This window comes from Rhinolophus hipposideros (assembly GCF_964194185.1).
Source record: "Rhinolophus hipposideros genome assembly, chromosome: 17".
In the NCBI taxonomy this organism is placed as follows: Eukaryota; Metazoa; Chordata; class Mammalia; order Chiroptera; family Rhinolophidae; genus Rhinolophus; species Rhinolophus hipposideros.
In genome coordinates, this window is record NC_138063.1 from 40132554 (window position 1) to 40157517 (window position 24964).

The 24964-nt window shown below is 37.3% G+C and overlaps 1 protein-coding gene across 12 annotated transcripts in view; it reads left to right on the forward strand.

Moving 5' to 3' along the window:
• The window catches only part of OSBPL1A (oxysterol binding protein like 1A), a 198570-nt gene extending 173607 nt beyond the window's left edge, over window positions 1-24963 (forward strand). For all 12 annotated transcript variants that reach the window (XM_081078675.1, XM_081078683.1, XM_081078682.1 and 9 more), the window contains 10 exons: window positions 9367-9501; window positions 10374-10471; window positions 11622-11804; window positions 14309-14416; window positions 15247-15336; window positions 15566-15692; window positions 18108-18224; window positions 18839-18962; window positions 20032-20122; window positions 23715-24963. In XM_081078675.1, the coding sequence (XP_080934801.1) occupies window positions 9367-9501; window positions 10374-10471; window positions 11622-11804; window positions 14309-14416; window positions 15247-15336; window positions 15566-15692; window positions 18108-18224; window positions 18839-18962; window positions 20032-20122; window positions 23715-23817 (1176 nt within the window). In that variant the 3' untranslated portion in view covers window positions 23818-24963. The remainder of the gene's footprint in view (window positions 1-9366; window positions 9502-10373; window positions 10472-11621; window positions 11805-14308; window positions 14417-15246; window positions 15337-15565; window positions 15693-18107; window positions 18225-18838; window positions 18963-20031; window positions 20123-23714) is intronic.
• Window position 24964: the final 1 nt, after the last annotated feature.

The following is a 24964-nucleotide window of genomic DNA, read 5'->3' on the forward strand; positions in this document are numbered from 1 at the left end:
TTGTAAAATTGTTTCAGTTGGGTGTAGGTATCTGAAAATGAATATCACCTACCACTAGAATGAGACAGGATTTTCAGTAACAATTATGTTCTTATTTTTTAATAGATTTAAGGATTAAGAAACCTTGCTCATATTAATAGACAGATGGGAGTAGGAGTTCTGTGTTTTTATCTAGCAATGTGATTTAATTCTTTGACCTTTTCCCAACTGTATCCCCCAAATCAGATAGTAATGTACTATCAAAAATACTTTTTTTGATCCATAAACTGACAATTCAATGAGGACTTCTTTCAGTGTTATCAAAAACAAAAATTTGCAAAACCCTAACTTGCAAAAAGCCTTGTTACTTTCTATTGGAGTCGCAAGCATCTCAGTGTCTAGGAATCATACTGGAGAAGCTATACTAGGACTCTTAACTCCTGATGTGTTAACTATTTCCTGTCACTCAGGTATACCCCGCGGTGTTGACAAAATTGAAATATTTTTTACTGAAACACATCTTTGCCAATATAATACTTTTTTGATGAAGTTATTTTATCTTACCATGGAGCTTTAAAATTTTTCCCTCAAAATTTCAGATTTAGCTCTTTTACATGATGCAGAATCCCTGCCACATAACCAGAGGGCCAGACCGCACCCGGCCGCATCCCAGGTCAACTGACTGTCAGGAGTGTGATGGTATTTTTGGATTCAGAGAAACATATTAGCATGTGTCACTGTGACAACTTCCCCATTTTGAATTCTAAATCCAACATAGTAAAGATCTAGATAAGATTTGGAGCTTGACAATTTTGGTACATTATAAATATTATTTGAGAGATGAGAGATAGGAGACAGAAGAAGCAAAAGTAGTTAAGCAAAGTTTAGCGTCTCTACCACCTCACTCTACAGTGATCTGAAATCAGAGTATCCCAATGTGGGAGAAATGGCTGGAAGGCCTTTCTAATATCAAGTCTTTCCCTTAACTGAAACAGGGAAAGTCATGCAGATTAATTGTGCCTTAATTAAAAGAGGCTCCACGGATGCCAGTACTGTATTTCTAAACCTACCTTCGTTTTGGTGCCCTGAAGATTTTTACACTTCAGGGAAAGAATACTATACTATGATTCAGGATGGTACAAAGTATATCTTTTTTAAAATGATAAGTGGCAGAAGGATGATTGTAAACGGAAAAGTGGGAAAAGAGGAATAGCATGACATCTTCAATGCAAGTGCATTCTTGGACCTGTCATTTCTTATGGGTAAGGGCACATATGGAGGTTGAACATCCGGACATCGATTCCCTTAAGGCACCTCGGCCTGGGAATTGCTGGACAGTCTTTGTGTACCTTGAGTGAATACAGTGTGAAGATTTCCAGCATCACTTGTCCTTTCATATTCCCAGCTAGCGGATAGCCAGCCTTTGGTTAAATGCCTCCAGGAGAGGGCTGGCACTGCCTCCCAACTCTGAAAAGACTCAGCTACTAGACAGGAAGAATAAAAAAGGAATATACTTTTCGTTTCCTTTTTCCTCATAGCTTTTCTTGGCTTTTCCTCCCTGTTTTTGCCATTGGTTGCACTAAGGTGCCCATGGCATGGTTCAGTTCACATACGGACAAACATTCCTTTCCTGCTCCATAGTTCCTTCATTTCTGGGTGTGTGTCTTCCACTCATCCCCCTGTTCCCCCTGGGCTGGTCTATGTGAATTGAGGAACAGTGGTGTAACTAATAGCAGAAGGCGTAAGGGCAGCAGGCTTTTTCTCAGACTGCTCATTCAGAACGGTCCCAGGAGGGCTGTCTTGTGTGATGTCTTAGTGTGACTGCTTTGGACATAATCGGTTGGTATTCAGATGGCAAGAACCTCTTAGGCAGTGATAAACTGATGGTAGATGTATTGTGGAGAGGGAGCTGACCGAGTAGCACAAGATGGGAGACACCTTTGACTCTCCGAGGCCCTTAAATGTAAAAAGGATGACTTTTTACATCAGTGGTAGTTGTGGGCAGTAAGGATGTGGTAGAGAAAGGATTCATTGCCAACTTCATCCTCCAGAATAAATATCCAAGGGACAGAGCGAAGACTGCTGCCAGCACTTGAAGAGCCTAGAAACCCACTTAGTACTTGGGCCATGCACCTGGGTGCGGACACTGCCCACAGGCTGGCTGCAGACCAGGCAGATCTAGCTAAGACCTAACTAAGCTGAGTTTCTGTCCATAAGCCACGTCTTAAATATTTGCATATTTGGGCATTAGGATGCTAGAGTTTACATATATAAACTACTTTCCATTTCTATTGACATCAAACTTGGCCTTTGTCTTCCAGTTGTTTACATAATGCTCTCTCTTTTTTTGTCTTAGTTTATCGGCTGATAAGCAATTGCAATTAAGAGTTTCTTCAGTTTTGTCATTGGTTCCTATTCATTTGCATGGATAAATTTAAGCTTTGCTTTTAGCTGGGTCACAAGGTCGAATTGCCTGGCATAAATATTTAATTTTCCAGCTGACTGAAGCTCCCAGTGATAAAAGCATTCTAGCTAATGTGTCTTCCTGAAACTTGACTTTCATAATGTGCATTAGTGCTTTTCCTATTACTGAAATATACGTAATACTGATTAGTTGTGTGTAATATCTAAAGAATGCAATACCAAACTTCATTGTATTGGAACTAAAAATGGTGTCTCCATGCATTTCCCAGAGGGAACGACATGTAGTTGAGGTTTTCATTCCATATCCAGGAAATGTAGATTTTAACAAAATAAGTGTAAGGTTATTAAAATTAATTGCAGAGTAATAGAGGCAATAAAATTGCAAGTCTGTTGCTATATTTTAAAATAGCATGTGATACTCTTCTGACAGGTGGAGGTTGTTTCTGTGGCAGTCCGGGTGTATTCTCTCAGGTCTTTTTCTTTCCCTTCCGCTCATTTTGCCCAAATGTATGCCTTTATATTTTCTTGAAGGTTTCCATTCTGAGTTACTAAAAGAAGACGAAAGGTGTTTAAATTACTCTAAATTTCAAAAATGAATTTAAAGAATCTTTTAGATTTTCAGGAGCTTCTCAAATGATTAAAAAAATAATCTACCCATTGAATTGATGATAAAACGTTGTCCTTCATGCCTTGGTCTCCAGAATTTATGCTGTGCTCTTCATTGTCTTGCTAACTCATGTACTGTCTAGCCAACTAGTGTTGAGCAGCCAATGGCTAGTAGACACTTTCCTGTCCCATTCTACTTACGTCCGATTTTCCCGGGGAGATATATATGAAGAAATAGTAACATACACAGAGTTGCTTAGAGTTGAAAGATCAAGTCCCTAGGCCAGGATTTCCATCTGATTTTCCATAATTAGGGAAGGGATAAAATGCCATGTCACCCCCAGCACATCTCTCATTTCCTCAGTGAGCATTGTATAGTCCTTATAATGGTGTTTATGGGGGCGGGGGGAATCCAGAATCAAACTTACAGGTAAAGATCTTCATTCCTTTAACGAATAAATCCTTTAAATTCCTTTAAAATAAACCTCACCCTGCTACTGTGTGCAAGAACGTGAAATGCAGAATACAGAAGAGAGCTGATCCAGAAACAGCAGAGTTTGTGTCACATACTACTCAAGAAATAGGCTCATGTCACCACTGCAGTGAACTCCTGTGGTCTTGGTGGTTGGATAGGACAGCCAGTTGGGACTCTAGGTAGAGCAGATGTCCTTTCCCCCCCTCCCTCCCCGTTTAAGGTCGGAACTCGAAAGCCATGCTGCCGTCTAAGTGGTATTTTAATAGCTCAGCTACCCAGGTGACAGGGTAAAGTAGCCCAGCCTTTGAAACCTCCTTGCCTCTATGCAGTCTTGGAGAACTTGGAACTCTTGCATGTATTATTAATAATTAATGAAGATAACAAACATTTATTGCTCACTTAACTTATACCTGGCACCATTCTTATTGTTTTATATGAATTAATTAATCTTCATATAAAACAGAGGTGAGCGACTTACTCATGGCCACACAAGCAATAGGTAGTGAGGGACATTTGCTCTCCGAGCCCAGTCCTTTCTCTTTTTTTTTTTTTTTTAAAATGTGGTAAAATACCTGTGACATAAAATGTACTATCTTATCTGTTTTTAAATATACAGTTAAGTGGCGTTAAGTACATTAACATTGCTGTAATGCCATCACCGCTATCACCCACAGACTCTTTCCATCCTACAGAATTGACACTCCATCTCCATTAAACACTAATTCCCTATCCCCTCACCCGGCAACCACCGTTCTGCTTTCTGTTCAGAACTCACTCTTTTAACCATAATGCTTTACTGTCCCTAGAACTTAGGACTGGACCCGCCTGAGCATATTTTGTTGTCCACTTTTTCTATTATGCTACTGAACGTTTTGCTTTTCTCTTGTACATTTTATGATTAGCATAATGAATGTGTGTACAACTGTGTTGTCAGGTGGTCCCATTTCTGTGATGAAAGGTTATTAGCTTTCTCATTCTTTCCTTTTGCCAGGCTGAAAGTGTTAGGTTTCGAAATACTATCTCTTGTTTTATCCCTAACTGGAAGATTAATAGATAGTCATTTTAAGAAATTTGGAAACGACAGAAAAACATGAAGGTAATTAAGATTACCTATACTGCCAACTCCTAGAGACAACAACTGTTAACTTTTTGGTGCTATGACTTTCTGATATTTGTTTTTATGTCTTTAAGACATGTATTTTATAAAATTAGAATGTTTTTGAACATGTTGCTTTATAATCTACTTTTTTTCACCTTTCGCTGTGTGAACTATTGGGAATCTTAAACAAGAGGGTTTTGACTTCAAGGAGCTTGTATTCCAGTGAAGGAGGTAGGAAAATGCAGTGCATTGTGATAAATGCCCATTAGGAATAAACTCTGGACAGAGGGAATACCATGTTTCTCTGAAAATAAGACCTAGCCAGACCATCAGCTGTAATGTGTCTTTTGGAACAAAAATTAATATAAGACCCGGTCTTATATTATATAAGATCCAGTCTTATATTATGTTATATAAGACTCGGTCTTCTACGTAAGACCGGGTCTTATATTAAAATAAGATCAGGTCTTACATTAATTTTTGCTCCAAAAGACGCATTAGAGCTCATGGTCAGGGTAGGTCTTATTTTCAGAGAAACACAGTAGGTGCTCGATGAAATTTTTAAAGAAAGATGTTTTGAAACAATTGTATTTCTATCTGCATATTCCATATTGCAAGGTTGCTTTAGAATAGATGAGATTGGTTGTTTGGCTGTTTTGATGAATAATTGACAAAATTGTAAGATATTCAACGTATACATCAAAATGATTGGATGTATGTATACATTGTGAAAGAATTCCCTATCAAGTTAATTAACATATTGACATCCATCAATCACACTTACCTCCGCGCCCCTTTTTTTTGATGATAATATTTAAATTCTACTCTCTTAGCACATTTCATTTATACAACACAGTGTTACCTATAGTCACCATATGACACAGGTCCCCATACCTCATTTATCTTGTAACTGAAGATTGGTACCCTTTCACCAACTTCTTCCTATTTCTTCTACTCCCAGGCCCTGGCAACCACCTTTCTACTCTGTTTCTACGACTCGGACTTCTTTTTTCAGGTTCCATATATAAGTGATACCATGCAGTATTTGCCTTTCTCTGTCTAGCTCCTTTCACTTAGTGTAAATGCCCTCCATGTTCATCCATGTTGTCACAAATGGCAGGAATTCCTTCTTTTTTAATACTGATCAATATTCCATTGTGTGTACACATGCACCCCACTTTCTTGATTCATTCATCCATTGATGGACACTGAGGTCGTTTCCATTCCTTGGCTATTGTAAATAATGTTGCAGTGAACACGGGAGTACGGATACTTCTTTGAGATAATGGTTTCATTTCCTTTGGATGTATAGCCAAAAAGTGGGCTTGCTGGAAACTCTGTACAGAATTGGTTCTTAATTAGATTTTTATTGCTATGAACTTCCCTCTTAGAACTGCTTTTGCTGTGTCCTATAAGTTTTGTTATGTTGTATTTCTATTTTCATTTGTCTCAAGATATATTTTGATTTTTCTTTTGATTTCTCCTTTGACCCATCGGTTGTTCAGTAGCGTGTTGTTTAATCTTTACATATTTGTGAATTTCCCAGTTTTCTTCTTGTAATTTAATTCTGATTTCATATCATTGTGGTCAGAGAAGATGCTTGATGTGATTTCAGTCTTCTTAAAATTTTAAGACTTGTTTTGTGTCCTAATGTATGATCTATTTTGGAAAATGTTTCCTGTGTATTTGAGAAGAACGTGTATTTTGCTGCTTTTGTATGTGATGTTCTGTATATGTCTATTAGGTCTATCTGGTCTTAGGTGTCATTTAAATCCGGTGTTTCCTTATTGATTTTCTGTTTGGATGATCTATCCATTGTTGAAAGTAGGGTATTGAGGTTCTCTAATACTAGTGTTTTGCTGTTTATTTCTCCCTTCAGATCTATTAATATTTGCTTTATGTATTTAGATGCTCCTATATCAGGTGCATAAATATTTATAATTGTTGTATCTTCTTGATGAATTGACCACTTTATCATTATATAATGACCTGTCTTGTTAGTTTTTGGCTTAAAGTCTTTTTTGTCTGGTGTAAATATAGCTATTCCTGCTTGCTTTTGGTTTCCATTTGCATGGGATACTTTTTTCAATCCTTCACTTTTGATCTTTGTGTGCCCTTAAAGCTGAAGTGAGTCTCTTGTGGGCAATATATGGTTAGGTCTTGGTTTTTTTGTTTGTCTGTTTTTGTTTTTGTTTTTTTTAATCCATTCAGGCACTCTGTGTCTTTTGATAGGAGAATTTAGTCTATTTATATGTAATTACTAATAGGTATGAACTTAATGTTGACTGTTTATATGTAAAGTAATTACTAATAGGTATGGACTTACTGTTGACTATTTATATGTAAAGTAATTACTAATAGGTATGGACTTACTGTTGATATTTGAATTTTTTTTCCTGGCATTTTGTAATTACTTGGTTCCTTTCTTCCCCTCTTGCTTTCTTCCTTTGTGATTTATGGTTTCCTGTGGCAGTATGCTTTGATTCCTTTCTCTTTACATTTTATGTATCTATGATAGATTTTTGATTTCTGCTAGTGCTTCATGAGGCTTACATAAAATATCTTACATTTATAACAGTCTATTTTAAGCTGATAACAACTTCGAATGCATATAAAAGCTCTACTTTTTACATTCTCTGCATTTTGTTTCTGATGTCATAACTTACATTTTGTTACATTGTATACACATTAACAAAGTATTGTTATAGTTATTTTTAATACTTTAAATATTTTTAACATTTTAATGTCTTTTATCTTCATACTAGTTATAAATGATTCAGCTACCACCATTAACAATATTAGAATATTCTTCAGTTAAATATCTGTGAAGAAAGAGTGAACATGACCAAATGAACAGAATAGAAGTAGTGCCCTTTCTTTGACATTAAAAGATCTGGCTCTTTTGCAGCATTGGTGGGAGTATAAATTGATAAACCTTTTTGGAAGACATTTAACTTGGTAGTCACCATAAAAAATTTTAAATGAGTAGGCATTTAACCCAGAAATTCCACTTAGAGAAGTCTACAATAAAGCCATATTTAGCCATGTTCTAAAAATTATATGATTAAATAATTCATGGTATATCTATACCTAGACTCTTTTTTTTTATAACAAACACATATAGCATTTACTAATGTGCCCAGTACTGTTCTAAGTGTTTTGTAAGTATTGATCTTATAACAGTGCTTTGTGGTAGACACTGTTACATTAGTGCCATGTTATTGATGAGGAAACTGGCAGAGTTTAACTTGGCCATAATCACATAACTAGTAGATGAGAAAGCCATCAGTGGAACTCAGTCTGGTTCTCTGGTCTTACCATAACACTATCCAGCAATCACAAAGAACTTGGCAGATTCAGTAATTTACGTACATGTGTGTAAGACCTCCACAACACAGTAAAAGTGAAAAGAGCAAGTCATGGTTCAATATATAGAGCAGATCCCATGCATTAAAAAAATCAATAATATATGTGTGTATATGAATACACATAGTGTGTGTAAATACACAGCTGTCTCCCAAAATATTGATAGGGCTTTGCCTCTGGAGAGAGCAGCATTTTCATGTTTTTACTTCTGTATTATTATATTTTTCATTGAGAGTTATGTATTCCTCTATTGGTTTTTTTTCTAAAAAATAAGTTCCATTTTTTTTTTACTTCTCCCCAACACTGAATTTCCGGATTTTATGAGATCTTAGGGTATATATAGTTGAACCTTCTTTTCTTTATCTCTTTATAGATTTTATCCTCCCTCGTCTTCTCATTGAGGCAGCAGCAGTACACTACCATTTCTTTTAATTAGGTTGAGTTGCTACATGGCTTTGTTCTGGAATATTTTATGGTAATGATTTTTTTTAAGTGTGCTCCAGCTGTAGTTTTGGGAAGGTTGCATTATTTTTAATTGGGCAGATCGGTAAGAATGTGGATATTTAGGGGGAAAGCATCAGAGCTGGGACAGGTAGCATTCAACCTGGATGGCACTTTGCAGTGTTCACCTGACCATTTGACTTTAAGTCAGCAGGTTTCATGAAAGATCCGATTCCCAAGGGAAAAGTAAATAATGGTAGGTGGGAGGTTGGGAAGATCATGAGAAAAATTCCAGGATAAGTTTGTTACACAATGAATTTTTCAAAGGACCTCATGGTGCTGGTTGCTTGCTGGTGGTATATGGTAAACAGAGTTGAAAGGTTGCAATTCAGGTCAGAGACCCCCTGCCCAATAATTAAATTCTTTTTGGAAGTCTGTGATTGTGTCATTCAGGCAGACAGAATTTAAAATCTATTCTGCAAAATACACAGTAGTCTTCTAGTATCCTAGGCCACAATTTATGGTAGATTGGTGTTCAGAAAGTCTCAGTGTTGTCAGTTAAAAACAGTCTGAAATTTTTCTTGGATAATTATCCATAAAGATAGTGTATGTGGTTGATCCCTAGACCATTATGGAGATTTTTGCTTTTTGTGCCTCATCACCTTTATATCCCATTTGCTAATTCAGATCTGAAGCCGAGTTAGTAATAGTCATTGCCTTGTGCTCAGCACTAGATGGTGAGCTCCTTGAAGCCAAGGAGAATGTTTGCGTCATCCTTGTGTTTCCTTCAAGATCTAGAACAATGTACTCCATACTGTTAGGTACTCTGGAAAGATTTGTGAAATTGAATTGATAATTAATTAATTTCATGGGTTGCTATTTCTGTTACTTCCTTTCCAGATTCATGTTATATAAAGATAGCAGCAGATAGTATGTTGTGTAGATGGGACATAATGGTTTTCATTTTGTTAAATAGGAACTATCCAAGATTACGATGCCAGTCATATTTAATGAGCCTTTGAGCTTCCTACAGCGACTCACTGAATATATGGAGCATACATACCTCATCCACAAGGCCAGTTCATTGTCTGATCCCGTGGAAAGGATGCAGGTATGTGTCAAGCAAGTACTATAAAAGGTTTAAGTCTTAGAAACTTCTTTACCACTCCTATCCCAAATGCACTGACACCGAATTAGTGTTAAGTCCAATGTGAGGTTGGGAAATGTTATTAAAACATAGCCAGCATGTTTGGAGTGTCCTCTGTGTTCCTGAGTCTTCATTTTACAAAGTAGCATTCATTGTGTTGGGGAAAAATATTCAATCTTTCTTCTTTCAGACTTTCCCATTGTTTCCAAGAAGAAATGAATGCACACATACATAACAAAAATATGTACATTTATGCTTACATATGTATACACACACACACTGCTATAGGTTAAAACAAAAGACAACAGGAGTTGCATTTTTTAATTTTCTTTTGAATAGAAGATGTTTATGTGATGTATATGGATGGAGCAGACTCAGGCAGAGTATAGTAGGTACATTGTTCTGCTTCACACAAAGCAGGAACGTTCTAAATGGAAGCTTTCTGTCTTTTCATTTAATATGAATCAGTTTTCCCAACTTCATTGGGCTTGACACCAATTTCTTTTGGTTCTTTCTTTTCTCCCTTATCTTAAAAGTGTTGTACTTTTTAGAAATGTTAAAGGAATTGAAAGTAATTTTGGGCTTGAGAGAATTTGTAGCACTTTTTAGAGTGTTATAAAAGCACAGTTGGGAATGACACTATGGGAATAGACTTAGTAATTTTCATTCTGAATATTCATGTTTGCATATTAAGTTGCTAGAACCATATTAAAAATCCAAAGCAATTAAACTCCTCAAAATAATTTTGTAAATTACTATCTTCAGCAAACTTTCAGTTCCTGAAAGAATGCGTAGCAAGCTGAGCTGTTTTTAACTTCTAATGCTCCGTTCCACAGTGTGTAGCTGCGTTTGCTGTATCTGCTGTTGCTTCTCAGTGGGAACGCACTGGAAAGCCTTTCAACCCGCTTCTGGGAGAGACTTATGAATTGGTTCGGTGAGATCTTTCCCTCTATTCCAGATGAATAGTTGAATTTGCATGATTTATATAGCTTTTCAAATGAAAGAGAAAAAAACTATTTTGAGCATTATCAACAACAATTTTATATGACTGGATCAAGTTAACAATTTTGACTTTTGTTTCTATGATACTTATTGCTTTAGGGACTATATCAAAAATTTTGAAACGTACATAAAATGTACCATTATAAAAAGTAATTACTCAAGAACTGTATGACATCACTCATATGTGGGATATAAAACTGAAAGCAACAAATGAACAAGACAAAGAAAGATACAAACACTCATAGACACAGACAACAGTTTAGTAGTTACTAGAGGATAAGGGGGGAAAAGGGATAGTAGAAGAGGGTAAAAGGGGTCAACTATATGGTGATGAAAGGAGACCTGACTCTGGGTGGTGAACACACAGTGCAATATATAGATGATGTATTACAGAATTGTACACTTGAAACCTATATAATTTTACTAACCATTGTCCCCCCCCCCAATAAATTTAATTTTTAAAAAACTGATTATGAAGATTTCAGTATTCCTAATCATTTTGGATTCATTATCTTCCTTTCTTCTTACATAGCTCATAAGACATGATTGGATTTTTTAAATAACCATGTAACATATGAGTATAAATTTATACTGTTGTCATAAAGGCAATACATGCACCTACATCTGCAGTTCTGTTTGCCTGCTGTAACCTGCTTCTTGGTTACACATAATTAGGGAATTCATTTGGCTTTAGTTTTTCTGAATGAATCTTCCTCTTCTCTGCACAAGTTTTGTTTTCATTTATTCCCTAGGATGTTTGAAAATGGACACACTAAATTCCTCTATCTTAATATAAATGGAATAAGTTTTAAATTTACATGGCTAGTATTATCAATCAATTCGTGCAACTCACCCAAATTCACATGGGTGATCTTTATTTTAATGTGTTCAAGTAACTAGAATTATAATAACATTGGATTTAGCAGTTTGAGTTACGTTTGTACAGTTTCTCATATATTGTTATTCTTCCAGGATGAGAAAGAATTGTTTACTTATGTAGCTTTTTTAATGAATGACAATAAGGTACACATTCCCTAATAAGAATTAATCACAGTGTTCCTTTTTTTTTTTTTAATTTTAAGAGATGACCTTGGTTTCAGACTCATCTCTGAGCAGGTCAGCCATCACCCACCCATTAGTGCGTTTCATGCTGAAGGATTAAACAATGATTTCATCTTTCATGGCTCAATCTATCCCAAACTGAAGTTCTGGGGGAAAAGTGTAGAAGCAGAACCCAAAGGAACCATTACATTGGAGCTTCTTGAGTAAGTTGGAATCAAGCCATTTCTATATACATTTGCACACAGACCTGATCTTGCTCAAAAACTATAGATAAAGAAACAGCTTTTATGAAGTCAGTTATCTACCTCCATGTAAAAAACCTTGAGAAACATGGCATTAGCTTGTTAATCAATCTCGATATGTTTTTAAAAGTATAACTTGATGTTTCACTGTGGTGTTTGGATCTATTTTAAGACAGAATGGAATTTGTCACTCCCTGTCAAGTTTTAGGAAAGAAGCTGCCTATATATTATGGTGGTAATGTTGTGTTCCACCATCTTTCAAAATGAATTCACTTTGAGAAATATTGAAATAACAATTGTGTGGCACATTTTGGACATTAGGTAAGTTGGAAGTTCTTTTCCATTAGAAAGAAGGTTTGCTGTATATACAAAGGCAGTTTCAGTTCTATTTAAGATAGTTAATAAGCCCATTCTAGCCTCTTTCCTACTGATTACAACGAAAGACCTGGATAGAAGACATAAAACAACTATCTGAAGACTTTGAAAAGTAATTAATAGCAGGTCGATTCAGGAGAGAACCACAAACCTGAAGACCAATGTAGCAGTGAATTTCTTGGTTTTACCCTGCCCCCCATCCCAATGTCTCCTGGCTTAGAGTCAGAGCAGCCCGAATCTCAGAATCTGGGCAGTGGAGGCAGACAGAAAAAGTTCCAAGAGAAACCCTCTCTTATTGGTTAGAGAACCTGGAAAGATACGCTTGTAGGATGGAGAGAATGGGAGAATTCCTTTTATTTTTCTCTCCCTGCCTTGTCCAAAACACACTCTAGGACCCATGGGTATATTACCTGTAATGGTGGTGGCAGTAGCAGCCATACAAGTACCTAAAATTCAGAAAAAGTCTTTCTTGTTGTCCAGAGGAGCTGGATAAAGGGGCCCCTTTGGTCCAAAGAGTGAGAGGAGAATCCCTGTTACTTTTTTCTTTTTTTTCCCCTCATCTCTTTGCCCCAGAGGAAGACCCAGTTGTGAAAAATGCAAGACAGAGCAGAGAGGCTAAAACCCCAGCTTGCTAGCCAACCCCTCTGGTATCTGAGAGTATGGGGAAAACCACAGAGGGAGGCAGCTCAGGAAAGGGATCCCGTAAAGCTATGTATGAATTCCTAAGCTTCTCCTTGTGCTCATGCTTTGAAATGGCCCCAAATGGCACACCAAAGGCCTTGCAATCTGAACTACTGTGTGGACTGGTGCTCAGGTCCCCAAATGGCTATTGAGGGATGGATCTGAACAACACTAAGAAGTCTTTGAAAATTAAACTGACACTAAAAGCAGAGGCCACAGAAAGTGTGTCAGGACTTTCTGTGGCCTGAAACTATAATCATCTGCTAAAACAAGACAAAACAAACCGTCAATATGCTCCAGAAGATTTTAAGAGGATTTTAAGAATCTACATTCAAATGTAGAGTCACTCTGCAGAATAGTTGGCAATTTCTTATAAGGTAAATATATAAACCATATATTTACTATGTGACTCAGCAGATCCACTTCTAGGTATTTACTCTAGAGAAATGAAAACTGATGTTCACACAACAATCTGTACACAAATGTTTATGGTTATACTGTTATACATAATCTCCAAAAACTGAATGCACTCTAAAATACCCTTCAATGAGTGAATGGTTAAACTATGGTACATCCATGCAGTGGAATACTACTCAGAAATAAGAAAGAACAAATTATTGATATAGAATGTAAAAGGCATTATACAAATTGAAGAAGCTAATCTCAAAAAGTTACATAGTATATCTTATTTTTATGGCATCCTGGAGAAGGCAAAACTGTTGCAATGGAGAATAGATGAGTTATGTAGGGAGTAGGGATGAAATAGGGATTAGGGATGGGGCCGGCAACATGAGTGAATTTTGTGAAGGGTGATAGATTGTTCTGTATTCTGGTTGTGGTGGTGGTTATGCAGATCTCTACATGATCAAACTCATAGAACTGTACACCAACAAAGGTGAATTTCACCGTATGTAATTAAAAATAAATTTAAAAAACATGTATCTAAGGATAAATGTATGAACATATAAAGCAGATGTTTTCAAAAGCAAAGGATATGCAAAACTCGAGCTTGTTCACATATGTGAGTTTTTCCCTTTGGTGAGCTGGAAAGTATTTCCTCTGGAAAGTGCTAAATACTAATAGGCCTTCATTTTTATTTTCTACCTCTAATTTAATTTTACTTTTCTATGTTTTTTCACCTAACTTTTGAATTCTTAAGGTGGTTATTTACATAGTTTATTTGGCATTTGGTGGAAGTGTAGAGTTTTTTTCCTTAAGCTTTCCTTCCTTTTAAGAAGCAGTAAGAGTGGTCAGGTGATAGCTGTTTTACTCTGTGTTAACACCAGTAGAGCTAGTTATCTCCAGAACTCTGATTTGTTATCCTGAGTAATGTCATTTGAGACAAATGCACTTTTTAAACAAAATAACACTTCTCATTTATTTTTGTGCGTTTTGTTTTTGTTTTTTAGACACAATGAAACATATACGTGGACAAATCCTACCTGCTGTGTGCATAATATCATTGTGGGTAAGCTCTGGATTGAGCAGTACGGCAACGTGGAAATCACCAACCACAAGTAAGACACTTAGGGTCCTTATCTATCTCTGTAATGGTCATCATACGGTATCAGTGGACTTCGTTTTTTAAAAAAAAGCTCTAGAAGAGCCTGATGATAAGTTAAGTACAGGCAATGTGACTGTTAAATAAATAGACACCCATCCATTTAATGAACAGAGTTCATTCAAGTTTCTGATTAGGTGAACACTGAGCTTTCCCAGCCTCTGTGAATTTTAATTCCAACCTCAGCTCATTGTTTAATTCATATTATGCACACTGGGGAGTGGGATGGGAGGAACATAAAAGTTGTAAAGAGTTGGATTCAAATTCTACTTTGTGTAACAGAATGCCACAAACTGGATTAAACAGCAGCAATTTATTTCTCCCAGTTCTGGAGGCTGGGAAATCTCAGATCAGTGGGTCAGCAGATGTGCTGTCCGATGAAGCTTGTTCTTGGTTGGCATTGTATCCTTACATGGCAGGGAGAGAGATCATCTCTCATGTCTCTTCTTTTCCTGGCACTAATCCTATTCACCGGGGCTCTACCCTCATGACCTGATAACCTCCAAACGCCATCACACTGGGGATTACCACTTCAACATATGAATTTGGGGCAGGGACACAAACATTCATTCCATAGCAACTTATTCTTTATGAATCCTGCTCACCTTTCCTTTATGATGGGCCCAGTCCTAAATAAGGATTAATCATGATAACCTCTGTATGGAATCTGACAGGTGTTAAAAAATGTGTAAACAGCAACTGTTGCTAAAAAGGTTAGTATAGTCATTATTCCCTGCTACTTCTTCCACGTTGAATGGTAATCTGAGCTTCACATCTCCTTCACAGGACTGGGGACAAGTGTGTGCTGAATTTTAAGCCATGTGGCCTTTTTGGTAAGGAATTACACAAAGTTGAAGGCTACATTCAAGATAAAAGGTAAAAATATCCATTTTAAATGTTGAATAGTATAGGTATCATTCACTAAATAAAATGTTAGTATTAAACTCTGCCATAACCTAGGAAACAAGCATTTCAATAAGTTAAAAAAAAAAAATCTTTCTTCTACAAGGAAATATCTGTTCTTTCAAAGACTGATTCATAAGCATCTTTATAATACTCAAAACACTGGTTTAATTGTTGGCTAAACATCAGTTTCTCTTGACAGCAAAAGGAAGCTCTGTGCCCTGTATGGGAAGTGGACTGAATGTTTATACAGTATTGACCCTGCCACTTTCGATGCTTATAAAAAAAACGATAAGAAAAATACTGAAGAGAAGAAGAACAGCAAACAGGTGAACATCCTGTGAGGTGGTATTGAAGCAATCATTGGACTCTTAAATTTGTACTAATCCTTTTGGTGGTGGCCTATTATTGGGTCACAGTTTGACCTTTTTTTTTTCTTGTTGCTAATGCATGTAATTTTTCTCCTTGAATCTTTTTTTTTTATTATTATTTTTGAGGTATAACTGATATATCCTTGAATCTTTCTAAGGAACAGATAGTCTGCCTTAGTAGCAAATGTTTGACATAGTCTTATATAGAGTATGGGTGTGTGCCGGTTTTGTAATTGTGTGCAGTTGTTGATTTCACATAGCTTTGATTAAATTCATACCTTTGGAAAGTTGGAGTCTGCCTCAGACAAATTTTCTTTTCTTCCTTTCTGTTTATGTGCATTAGAAGTTGAGATCAGTTGACTATTTAAAATCTCCTCCCAAATTATCGCCTACATTTTCATGCTTATCAGCATTTTTGTGGCGTCTCCCTTATCTCTAAATCACTGAAGCTAAGACGCATCGCTAAGGGAGTCATTCCTGGACTGCTGTTCTTCTGTTACTAAACTTTCTTCCTCATGGGACAGTTAATGTCCTGATGGTACTTCTCGCATGTGAGGCACATAGCTTCTTGTCGCAGAGCCCCAAGGAGGCTGTAACATTCAGCAGACTCCTGTCCCTTTCCTCCAGGCAGGAGAGCTGAGAGCTAAAGAAAGATTGCACGTGTTTGGACAGGAAATATTTGAGGACTGATCCCTTTTCAGTGAATGGTATCATGGTTCATAGCACACACTCTGGGTTAGAATCCTGTTTCCACCATTTCTGCACCATACACCCTTACGCAGACTTGGCACCCCCTCTCTGCCCCACTGCCTTCCTTTGTAAGATGGAGATAATTATAGGAACTGCTTGTCAAATGAGTGGATAAAGGTAAAGGGCTCTGAATAGTATCAGCTCACAGTAAAGATGACTAACGTCCTTTCTTTTCAAAGTATGTCGGCGTACTAGCAACCTGGAATCACCGGAGAGCTTGCAGGCTCTCAGACTTACCACAGACCTTCCGAATTGTAGTCTCTGGGGCTCTTTGGGTCATTCTTCTGCATGCAAAAGCCCTAATCTTCCTCAAAAACAGAAGGTGTATTTATGAGTAACTTTCTTTGTAAATCAAGTTAACTATGATCCTGAGGTGAAAAGAATTTTATTAAATGACCAGAGCGTACTACTTTCCGGGGGCTTTGGCTTTTTTCCTTCTTTCTATTTCCCTTCATCTGTCTGTGCACAATTTTACTCTCCTGCTCACGTCCTACCTGCTTTTCCTTCATTCTGGGAGGTGCACTGACACCTCTCTGCAGCTGTTACAAAACTGATGGGGCTGGAGAAGGAAATAATGCAGGATTCTGGGAGCCCCGACACAAATTCCTCGACAGCAGCTCCAGCCAGTACAAGGCAACTTGGCAAACACAACTTCAGCAACACACATGTCATCCACCCTCTGTTATAAAGGTGGGGTCGAGGACAGCAAAGGACATTGGCGGCATTGCAGAAAATTTTCCTCATGTCCCATAAATCCTTGGTCAGTCTTTGTAGAAAAGTGGCCTTACGCCTTGGAGACAGAAATTATTTCCACACATTCACTCCTTGTCTAGTCTCTCCTTCTTGCGTGCACCTAGCTGCCATAGATTTCTGATGTCCCTGAGCATATTCAAATGCCACGGGAAATTTGTCGTCATCTGCGTGTTGCCTCCTGTGCTGTTTTTTAAACTACGTGTTCACTGAAAGCGTCTCATGTAGTCGTTCTAGTCTGACGTTGGGGGTGTTCACCTTGCAAAGGCTTAACGCCTTTATAGATAAACTGGTAATAATATATCCTCATCGATTTATTATGTAAGGACTAAATAGAGAGAGATCTCCTAGCATAGCTCTGGCCTATGAGGGGCAGCCAAAAAAAAACCACAAACACGTTCGTTTCCTATTTAGCCTGTCATCTTTTGAAATTCTTGTTTAATCACATGCTTTTGGGATCCCTGCTTGTTTTGTGTCATTGATAATTGAGCTAACTGCTCCAAGAATTTAACCTTTGCTTGAAGTTCTTATAATTTTCCAGTAAATACTCTAAGGAGTTATTCTGTCTTTTTTAAAAAGCTTTAAAAACATTAAAACACTAGAGTAAAGAATGATGGTAATAATGCCTCAAATGCAAATACCACTAATTGATATAACACACGGTGACTCATGGCACTTAAGTCGTGCAGCAAGTGTTTTATTCACTCCCTATATTGTGGGAAAAGGTAAGGAGATAAGAACGAGAAGGCCGTGGTGCCCCTCCCTCATGCGGTTTGCCTTCTAGTGGTGTGCAATAAATGGTGCTCAGTTTCTAATTCATAAGTATCTTCTTTTTAAAACATTTTGCTTTTATTCATGTGTTGGTTCTTCCAGATGAGCACATCTGAGGAGTCGGATGAAATGCCGATGCCAGATTCTGAAAGTGTGTTTGTTATCCCCGGAAGTGTCCTCCTGTGGCGAATAGCCCCACGGCCTCCAAATTCTGCTCAGGTGAGACAGGGCTTGCTGAATGTGGTCTCGCTGTTTGCACTGAGCATGGTGGTGTTCTTTCCTTGGCACGTGTAGGGCCAGCCCAGGCAAAAGGGGGCAGGTTGTCGTGGAAATGCTCCTCACCTGTGCCCCCCAGCTGGCTTCTGTGTGCAGTATCCCTTCTGAGGCCCAGTGCATTCATGCCAGCCATCCCCTCTGGTGCCTGGCTGTGTGCAGTGGGGACTTTGGGGAGCTTCTTTAACAAAGACTTAGAAGAAAGACTGGCTCTCATTAAAAACAAGATAATGCAATCTCTTCAGTATAAGCCCCCCAGATCCAGTGAGTAATGATTTCAATGAAGAAAGTAGAAACAATGTTGGTTTCGCTCATAGTTCTACTGAAAGTTGATAGCGAGAGACAATGTTCATTCTGTGAGGCCTGCTTCAAGATTTCTTTGAGACCAATAATACCTCTTTCGTGAAAACATTTAGATGTATAGTCTGAGAAAGGCTGACCATCTTTGCCATAAAAGGGAGGAAAGGTTACTGTCAGATCAAACTTATTCTACCGTCAGGGGTTTTCATTTTTCCTTGTGCCTTGGTATATGTTAATTTGAATGGTTTGCTTCTTTTCAGATGTACAATTTTACTAGCTTTGCAATGGTTTTGAATGAAGTAGACAAAGAAATGGAGAGTGTGATTCCTAAGACAGACTGCAGGCTACGGCCTGACATCAGAGCTATGGAGAATGGAGAAATTGGTAAGTAGAATCGGAGGGTGCTACCAGTGAGGAGTAATTTCTTTGGGGATGATGGTTTATTTTATTCCTGGTGATTGTTGGCATCATTGAAGTACAAGCATTTTTAGTCTCTCTTACAGATTTTTTAATTAAATTTAAATTCAATAAGTTCTGTTTCAAATTTGGAAATCTGAGGTATACTTTATTTGCTCATATCCATTATTTCAGTGATACTCCCTAATAACTGAGTATACTGTGTATGACCAGAGACCTATCTTAAGTGTCAGAGAGGAATTTGAGAAAATAGTAGCATCTTTATCAACTTTAAACTATTTTACTATGTAGTTCAGAATTTAAATGTCACCTTGTAAGCCTCAAAGAAGAACTTTGCCTCCCCTTGGTTAATTAAAACATTTTTGTCTTATGGTGTTAAATTTCTTCTAATTCAGGGACTTTCAAAGTGGGGGAGCAATTTTTTCCCCCAGGGGATATGTGGCAATGTCTGGAGACTTTGGTTGTCACATCTGGGGAACTACTACTGGCACCTAGTGGGTAGAGCCCAGAGATGAAGCTAAACGTCCTGCAGTGCACAGGATGGCCCCACAAAGAGTCATCTTTCACAGGTTTCACAAACACTGTTCTAACTAAATCCTCTGATGCTCTTTTTGAATTGTCAATGAGATAGTGCAACAGTATTTTGGAAAGTTGTTTGGATTTCTTATGAATGGAATCTAAAGGAGCTCTGCGAAGTCTAAAAATTTAGAAAAATTCACATTTAGTCAGTTTTTCTGCCTAAGTTTTCATTGAAGGCATTTTAATAGTTTTTTTAGCTTTAAGAATAAACAGGTCCCTTTGGGTAAATGCAGGCTGTAGAAAGATACGACTGAGTCTTGAATGCCAGCTCTGCCTCTTACAAACCTAGGAGTGTGTTACAATTTTAACTTGATGGTCGACTATGGTGATTGCATTCTGATAAAATGGAAGTCATTCTAATACCCAAGGATGGTGCTTCTCCATAAAGTTATGCTTGGTGCTGTGCTTGGCAGTCTCTTCTCACAGAATAACTTTTCCATTGATGTTCTTATTTTAGATCAAGCTAGTGAAGAAAAAAAACGACTTGAAGAAAAACAAAGAGCAGCCCGCAAAAACAGGTCCAAGTCAGAAGAGGACTGGAATACGAGGTGTGTGAGTTCTCAGACCTCTTAGCTGAGCCCTCAGGTGTGACGGGGCTGTCAGATGTGGTGAACTGCAGAGCAAGGCCTTATGTGAGCCTTGCCAAGTTGTTTCCAGGCCTGAAAGAAAAGTCCTTTCCACTGACTAAATATGCAAACTGAGAGAATTGCGTGTGTGACAAAGAAGAAGGACTAGTTGGAAATTAAGGTTAAAATAGTCCCACACTATTTTCTTACCAATTAAGAAAACTTTCTTGCTTGCTTATCCAACAAAACCCTATCCTTTCCATATATAAGAGGGGACGTAAACTCCAGAACTACAGATTTGGGCAAGAAAATATGTTCCGAGCCATTTGTTTATATATGTGAGTAAATTATAAGGCCGTCTGCACACACACACACACACACACAAAAAAAAAAAAAAAAACACACAGGGTGCCAAAAAGTGTATACACATTTTAAGAAAGGAAAAAAACTGTAATAAAATTGTAATACTCAATATATACCAGTAACAAAAGATGAATACAAGTCATGTTTGACTTCTGCGATTACAAGAGGTGCTCAAAGTGGTCACCATCAGCGTCTAGACACTTCTGATTACAGCAAACTTCTGCTTGAGCAACACTGACCAAAATCCACTTGTATCACTGTGCATGCCATTTCAATTTTTTCACACAGCACCATGCGTCTCCAACTTACCACAAATGGGTGCAGTTGTTAGGCGTGTTGGAGGTTCTATTGCATACTCACACCTCTATTGTCGTTGTACTTTCACAACATTTTCAAGTTTCAAATACTACTTCAAAATAGGCTTGCACTCCTCAAACAACAACTGTGCTTCCGCCATTTTCTTTGACTGTCCTGCCTGTCCTATGGTGACGCTGGAATTCATTTGATTAACACCATCTTTTGAGCGAATGTCATACTACACATTGCTACCACAATTCAATTCAACTTCAAAAAGTAATACATAGATAACATCTCTTAAAATGTGTATACATTATTTTGGTACCCCCAGTATATATCATGTATCAAGGATATTTAAGACAGTACCTTTATTCTTCCAAATACAAGAGATTTGACATGAAATGGAAATTTGATCTGTATAAAGGAACAACCTGGACTCCATTCAGAAGTAGAAAGGGGCAGTAAAACTTCTAAGTTTTTAAGGATCAGGAGTTATTTAGTAGTCACTTTATTGAACAATAGAATCTCTTGTAAATAAGAATAGAATAAAAACACTTCCTACATTTGTATCATGTAAATAGAAACCATTGTCCTACAATTCAGTGAGTAAATCAATTTTAGAGCCAATATGAACAGAATTCTGCAAGCATTTCAGCAGATATTATTTGGTAGCCCTTTTACATCATAAAGGAAGATAATTATTAGAATGTGAAACGACCTTAGATATCATCTAGACCAGTGGGTTTGGACGTTTTGTTAGCCTTCACATCTTTGTTGCTGATGAACGCATAAAGAACCTACAAATACAGAACACGTGCCAGTGGAGCTGCTGTGGTTGGATCAGGGCTGAGTGGCAGGGCCACTCCCACCTCCTCCCACCCTGCACATACCCTACATCCCTAAACTCCATGTAACAGAGTTTGAAAACCATTAGTTGACAAATTCCTTCATTGTACCAGAGAAAACTAAATGTGGGTGTGTTTCATTTAGTAAGGGACTCATGCAAGGGCACACAATTAGTAATCCGATTACCTGTGATTGGAACCCCCAACTTCATTAATCCTTCAGGCAAAGACACGTCTTTATGGTGATCCCTTTTGAAAAGATTTGACACATTTTATTGTTATTTCTTGTCTCTTTTGTGTAGAACCCCACTTTTGTACTATATTTCTAATTATTAATTCTTATTTTTCTGATCACGTTTTCAAGTATACAGTATAAGTGGAAAGCCCAGGAAGAATTTTTACTGTCAGATAAAGTCTTAACATTCAGAAAGCAGAGCTTTTAACAGTTCTGTTGTCACCTGAAAAATACAAGCTAGCAGCTACATTTGTGAGCTCTAATTTGGAACCTTACACATGCTTCCTTCCACAGCTGTTTCGTAGCACTAGTAGTTCTTATGTGCATATTTAGGTCTTTAAAGTGACCCTACCGACACTTTGTCAAAAAAATATATATATGAGTGTGTGTGTGTGTGTGTGCGCGCAGCACTTTTCTGGCAGTGGTAAGAAGACTGCACATTCACTGACATTCTTTTCATTTCTGATAGTGTATATTTGAATAACTTGGTTCATTCAGTTCAAGTAGGGGAGGTGGTGGGGTCACCTTTGTAACGGAACATTTTTCTTCTGTGTAGAGCTAGCTAGTGTCATAGAAATCAAACTCAGAAATGTTACTATAACTTGTCCCAAGTTCTTCTGCACTAAAAGTTAACATTTCTGCTAACGGCTTGTGCCACTCACTTGAAGAGAGTTCAGGCTCCAGGGTTTTTCAGGCTATAAACTGTGGTCCTGCTTGTGAAAATGGCTGCTTGTGATCCTGACCTATTTTCCTAGAGGAGCTCACAGACTTTAATAAGTAGAGTATGGGGAAGAAGTGGAGGGACTGATGAGAGACAAAGATTTGAAGAGGAGGAGAGACAGGTGATGAGGCAAGAAAATTGATGACATCATCTCCCCCCCTCAATATGAGCATTGTGCAAAATTAATATTTTATAATGTTATTTTCTGATATTGACCCATGGACACTATAGACTCAAAAATATTGAATGAAAGCTAGCAAAGAAATCTTACCCTCCTACTCTTCCCCATTAGCCATGCTTTTCTAAAATGTTTGACGTTAGAAAGATAAATTAATTGGACTTTTTGTATGTGGAGGGGGTATGATGATAGCAGTAGAGGTTTCCAGACATGAATGCTCAAAATCAGGAGAACTAGAAGTTGAAAGAAACCCTAATCCTTTGATCAGATCATCAACTCCAAGGTGCTCATCTCTAGTGCAGTGTTAGAATTCTCCCCAAGAATAAGTGACCCCTAAAGGGAGGTTTGCAGACATGTTCTTTAGAGAACTGTGCTTACATGTGAACAAGAAAACATCCTTTGCTATTAAATCTATTGTTCTGTAAAATGTTATCATTGTAATTCTTTTTCCTTCACTGTACTTTGTATGGAAGATATCCTATGGCACAGAGTCTAAAGCTTGGTTAATTTTTAAAATTATTTTTGATTACCCTGATTTTGATTTACCTGCTATTCTGAAGTGCTTGACTTTGCTAGGCCTGACTACAAAAGTGTTTCTATTGTTTAGAAGTGTTCTATTGGGCATAGAGGATGAACAATTAGACAAAAATATTGGCTGTAACAACCCTGCTAGACAGAAAGTCCTACTTCTGTTTAGTATTGCTAGATGCACTGGAAAATACATAGACGTTTTGTGTGGTATCATTACACATTTTGGAATATTATTCTACATATGTGCTCTCTAAAGAGAAAAACTATCAGTTCTTCACCCCCTTTGGAAATCCCTAACTCAGAATGAATTGCTTCAGTAGGGAAATAACTGCAAACTAGTAAAACAGCAGGTACCCTGTGATTTTAAAGTTTCTCTGGTAAATCTTGTCCTTTCTCTTCAACAGGTGGTTTCATCAAGGTCCTAATCCCTACAACGGAGCACAGGACTGGCTTTACTCGGGCAGCTACTGGGACAGAAACTACTTTAATTTGCCTGACATTTATTAAAATGCAGACAAGTCAGGGCATTTGACTAATCTACAAATAAGTCTTAAACATACATTTTTAAATTTTTTCCCCTTGGTTTCTACTCATCTTTTAAAGAAAGAAAACCCCACTCATAACTTGCATTTCACCAAACAAAAGTAGGGCTAAGGTGATATTGGTGATGAGTCTTACGGAAAATAGGTGATTTTGCTATCCAAACATACTTATTTGGAGTACTGTTTTATAGAGAGGTAAGAGAAACTGCTAGAGAATGGAGAATATGCTTTTTTATGGTTGCTATTGCCATATGGTTGCTATTTACTGAAGGTTTATACTAAATGTAACTTTAGCTTTATGAAATTATACAGTAATTCCAAATCAAGTTATTTTTGAATATTTTATGCTGTCAGGCTTCAGTGTTTTAGATGTAACTTTGAAATGTAGAATTCTCCTATACAACGTTTATGTGCTCAAATGCAGAGAAGGTTATGTCATTTTGTAAAGTCTACATCCATAGGATGGCTTTTCTTCTAATCCTCTCATTTTACCCCTTCCCACTTCCAAAAAGAAAAAAATGGCTGCATATTCAGAACAGACATTCCTGATTGGAAAATTCTAAAGAATTACGCAAATGATACACATTTTCAGTTTATTTTAGTGCGCTGTATTGACCTTTACAATTCTGTAATCCATGTCATTAGACTATAAGAGGTGTTTAATTGTATGTGTTTGAATTGAAAATATGTATGAAAACCTAGCAATACGCAAAAATGCCCTAGATATAGATTTTAATCACCATCATCATTACATAATGACAAACCTTTTTAAATGCTTCAACTTCCAGTGGCAAGTGCCACCAGAGATTAAGTTGCACTTATGTATTATAAATATCAAACTATGTAACAGGAGGTCTTGTGCATTTCAACTTTGCAAAGCACCTGTGTACTTAAAGTATGTATGGAGACCTACTGTACGGTAGTAGCTTTGCCCCTTTAATTGGGGTACATTAATCTTATATTTATCCACCCAACCCCAGCCTCAGATATTATTCCCAGGGGCCTTAGGTAGCTGCCAGTAAATTATTTTAATTGCTGTCTTGAAGTTCACAAGTGTTATAATGAAATAATCTACCTGATGCTAAATAAAGGCTTTAGAATGTTGAAAAAAC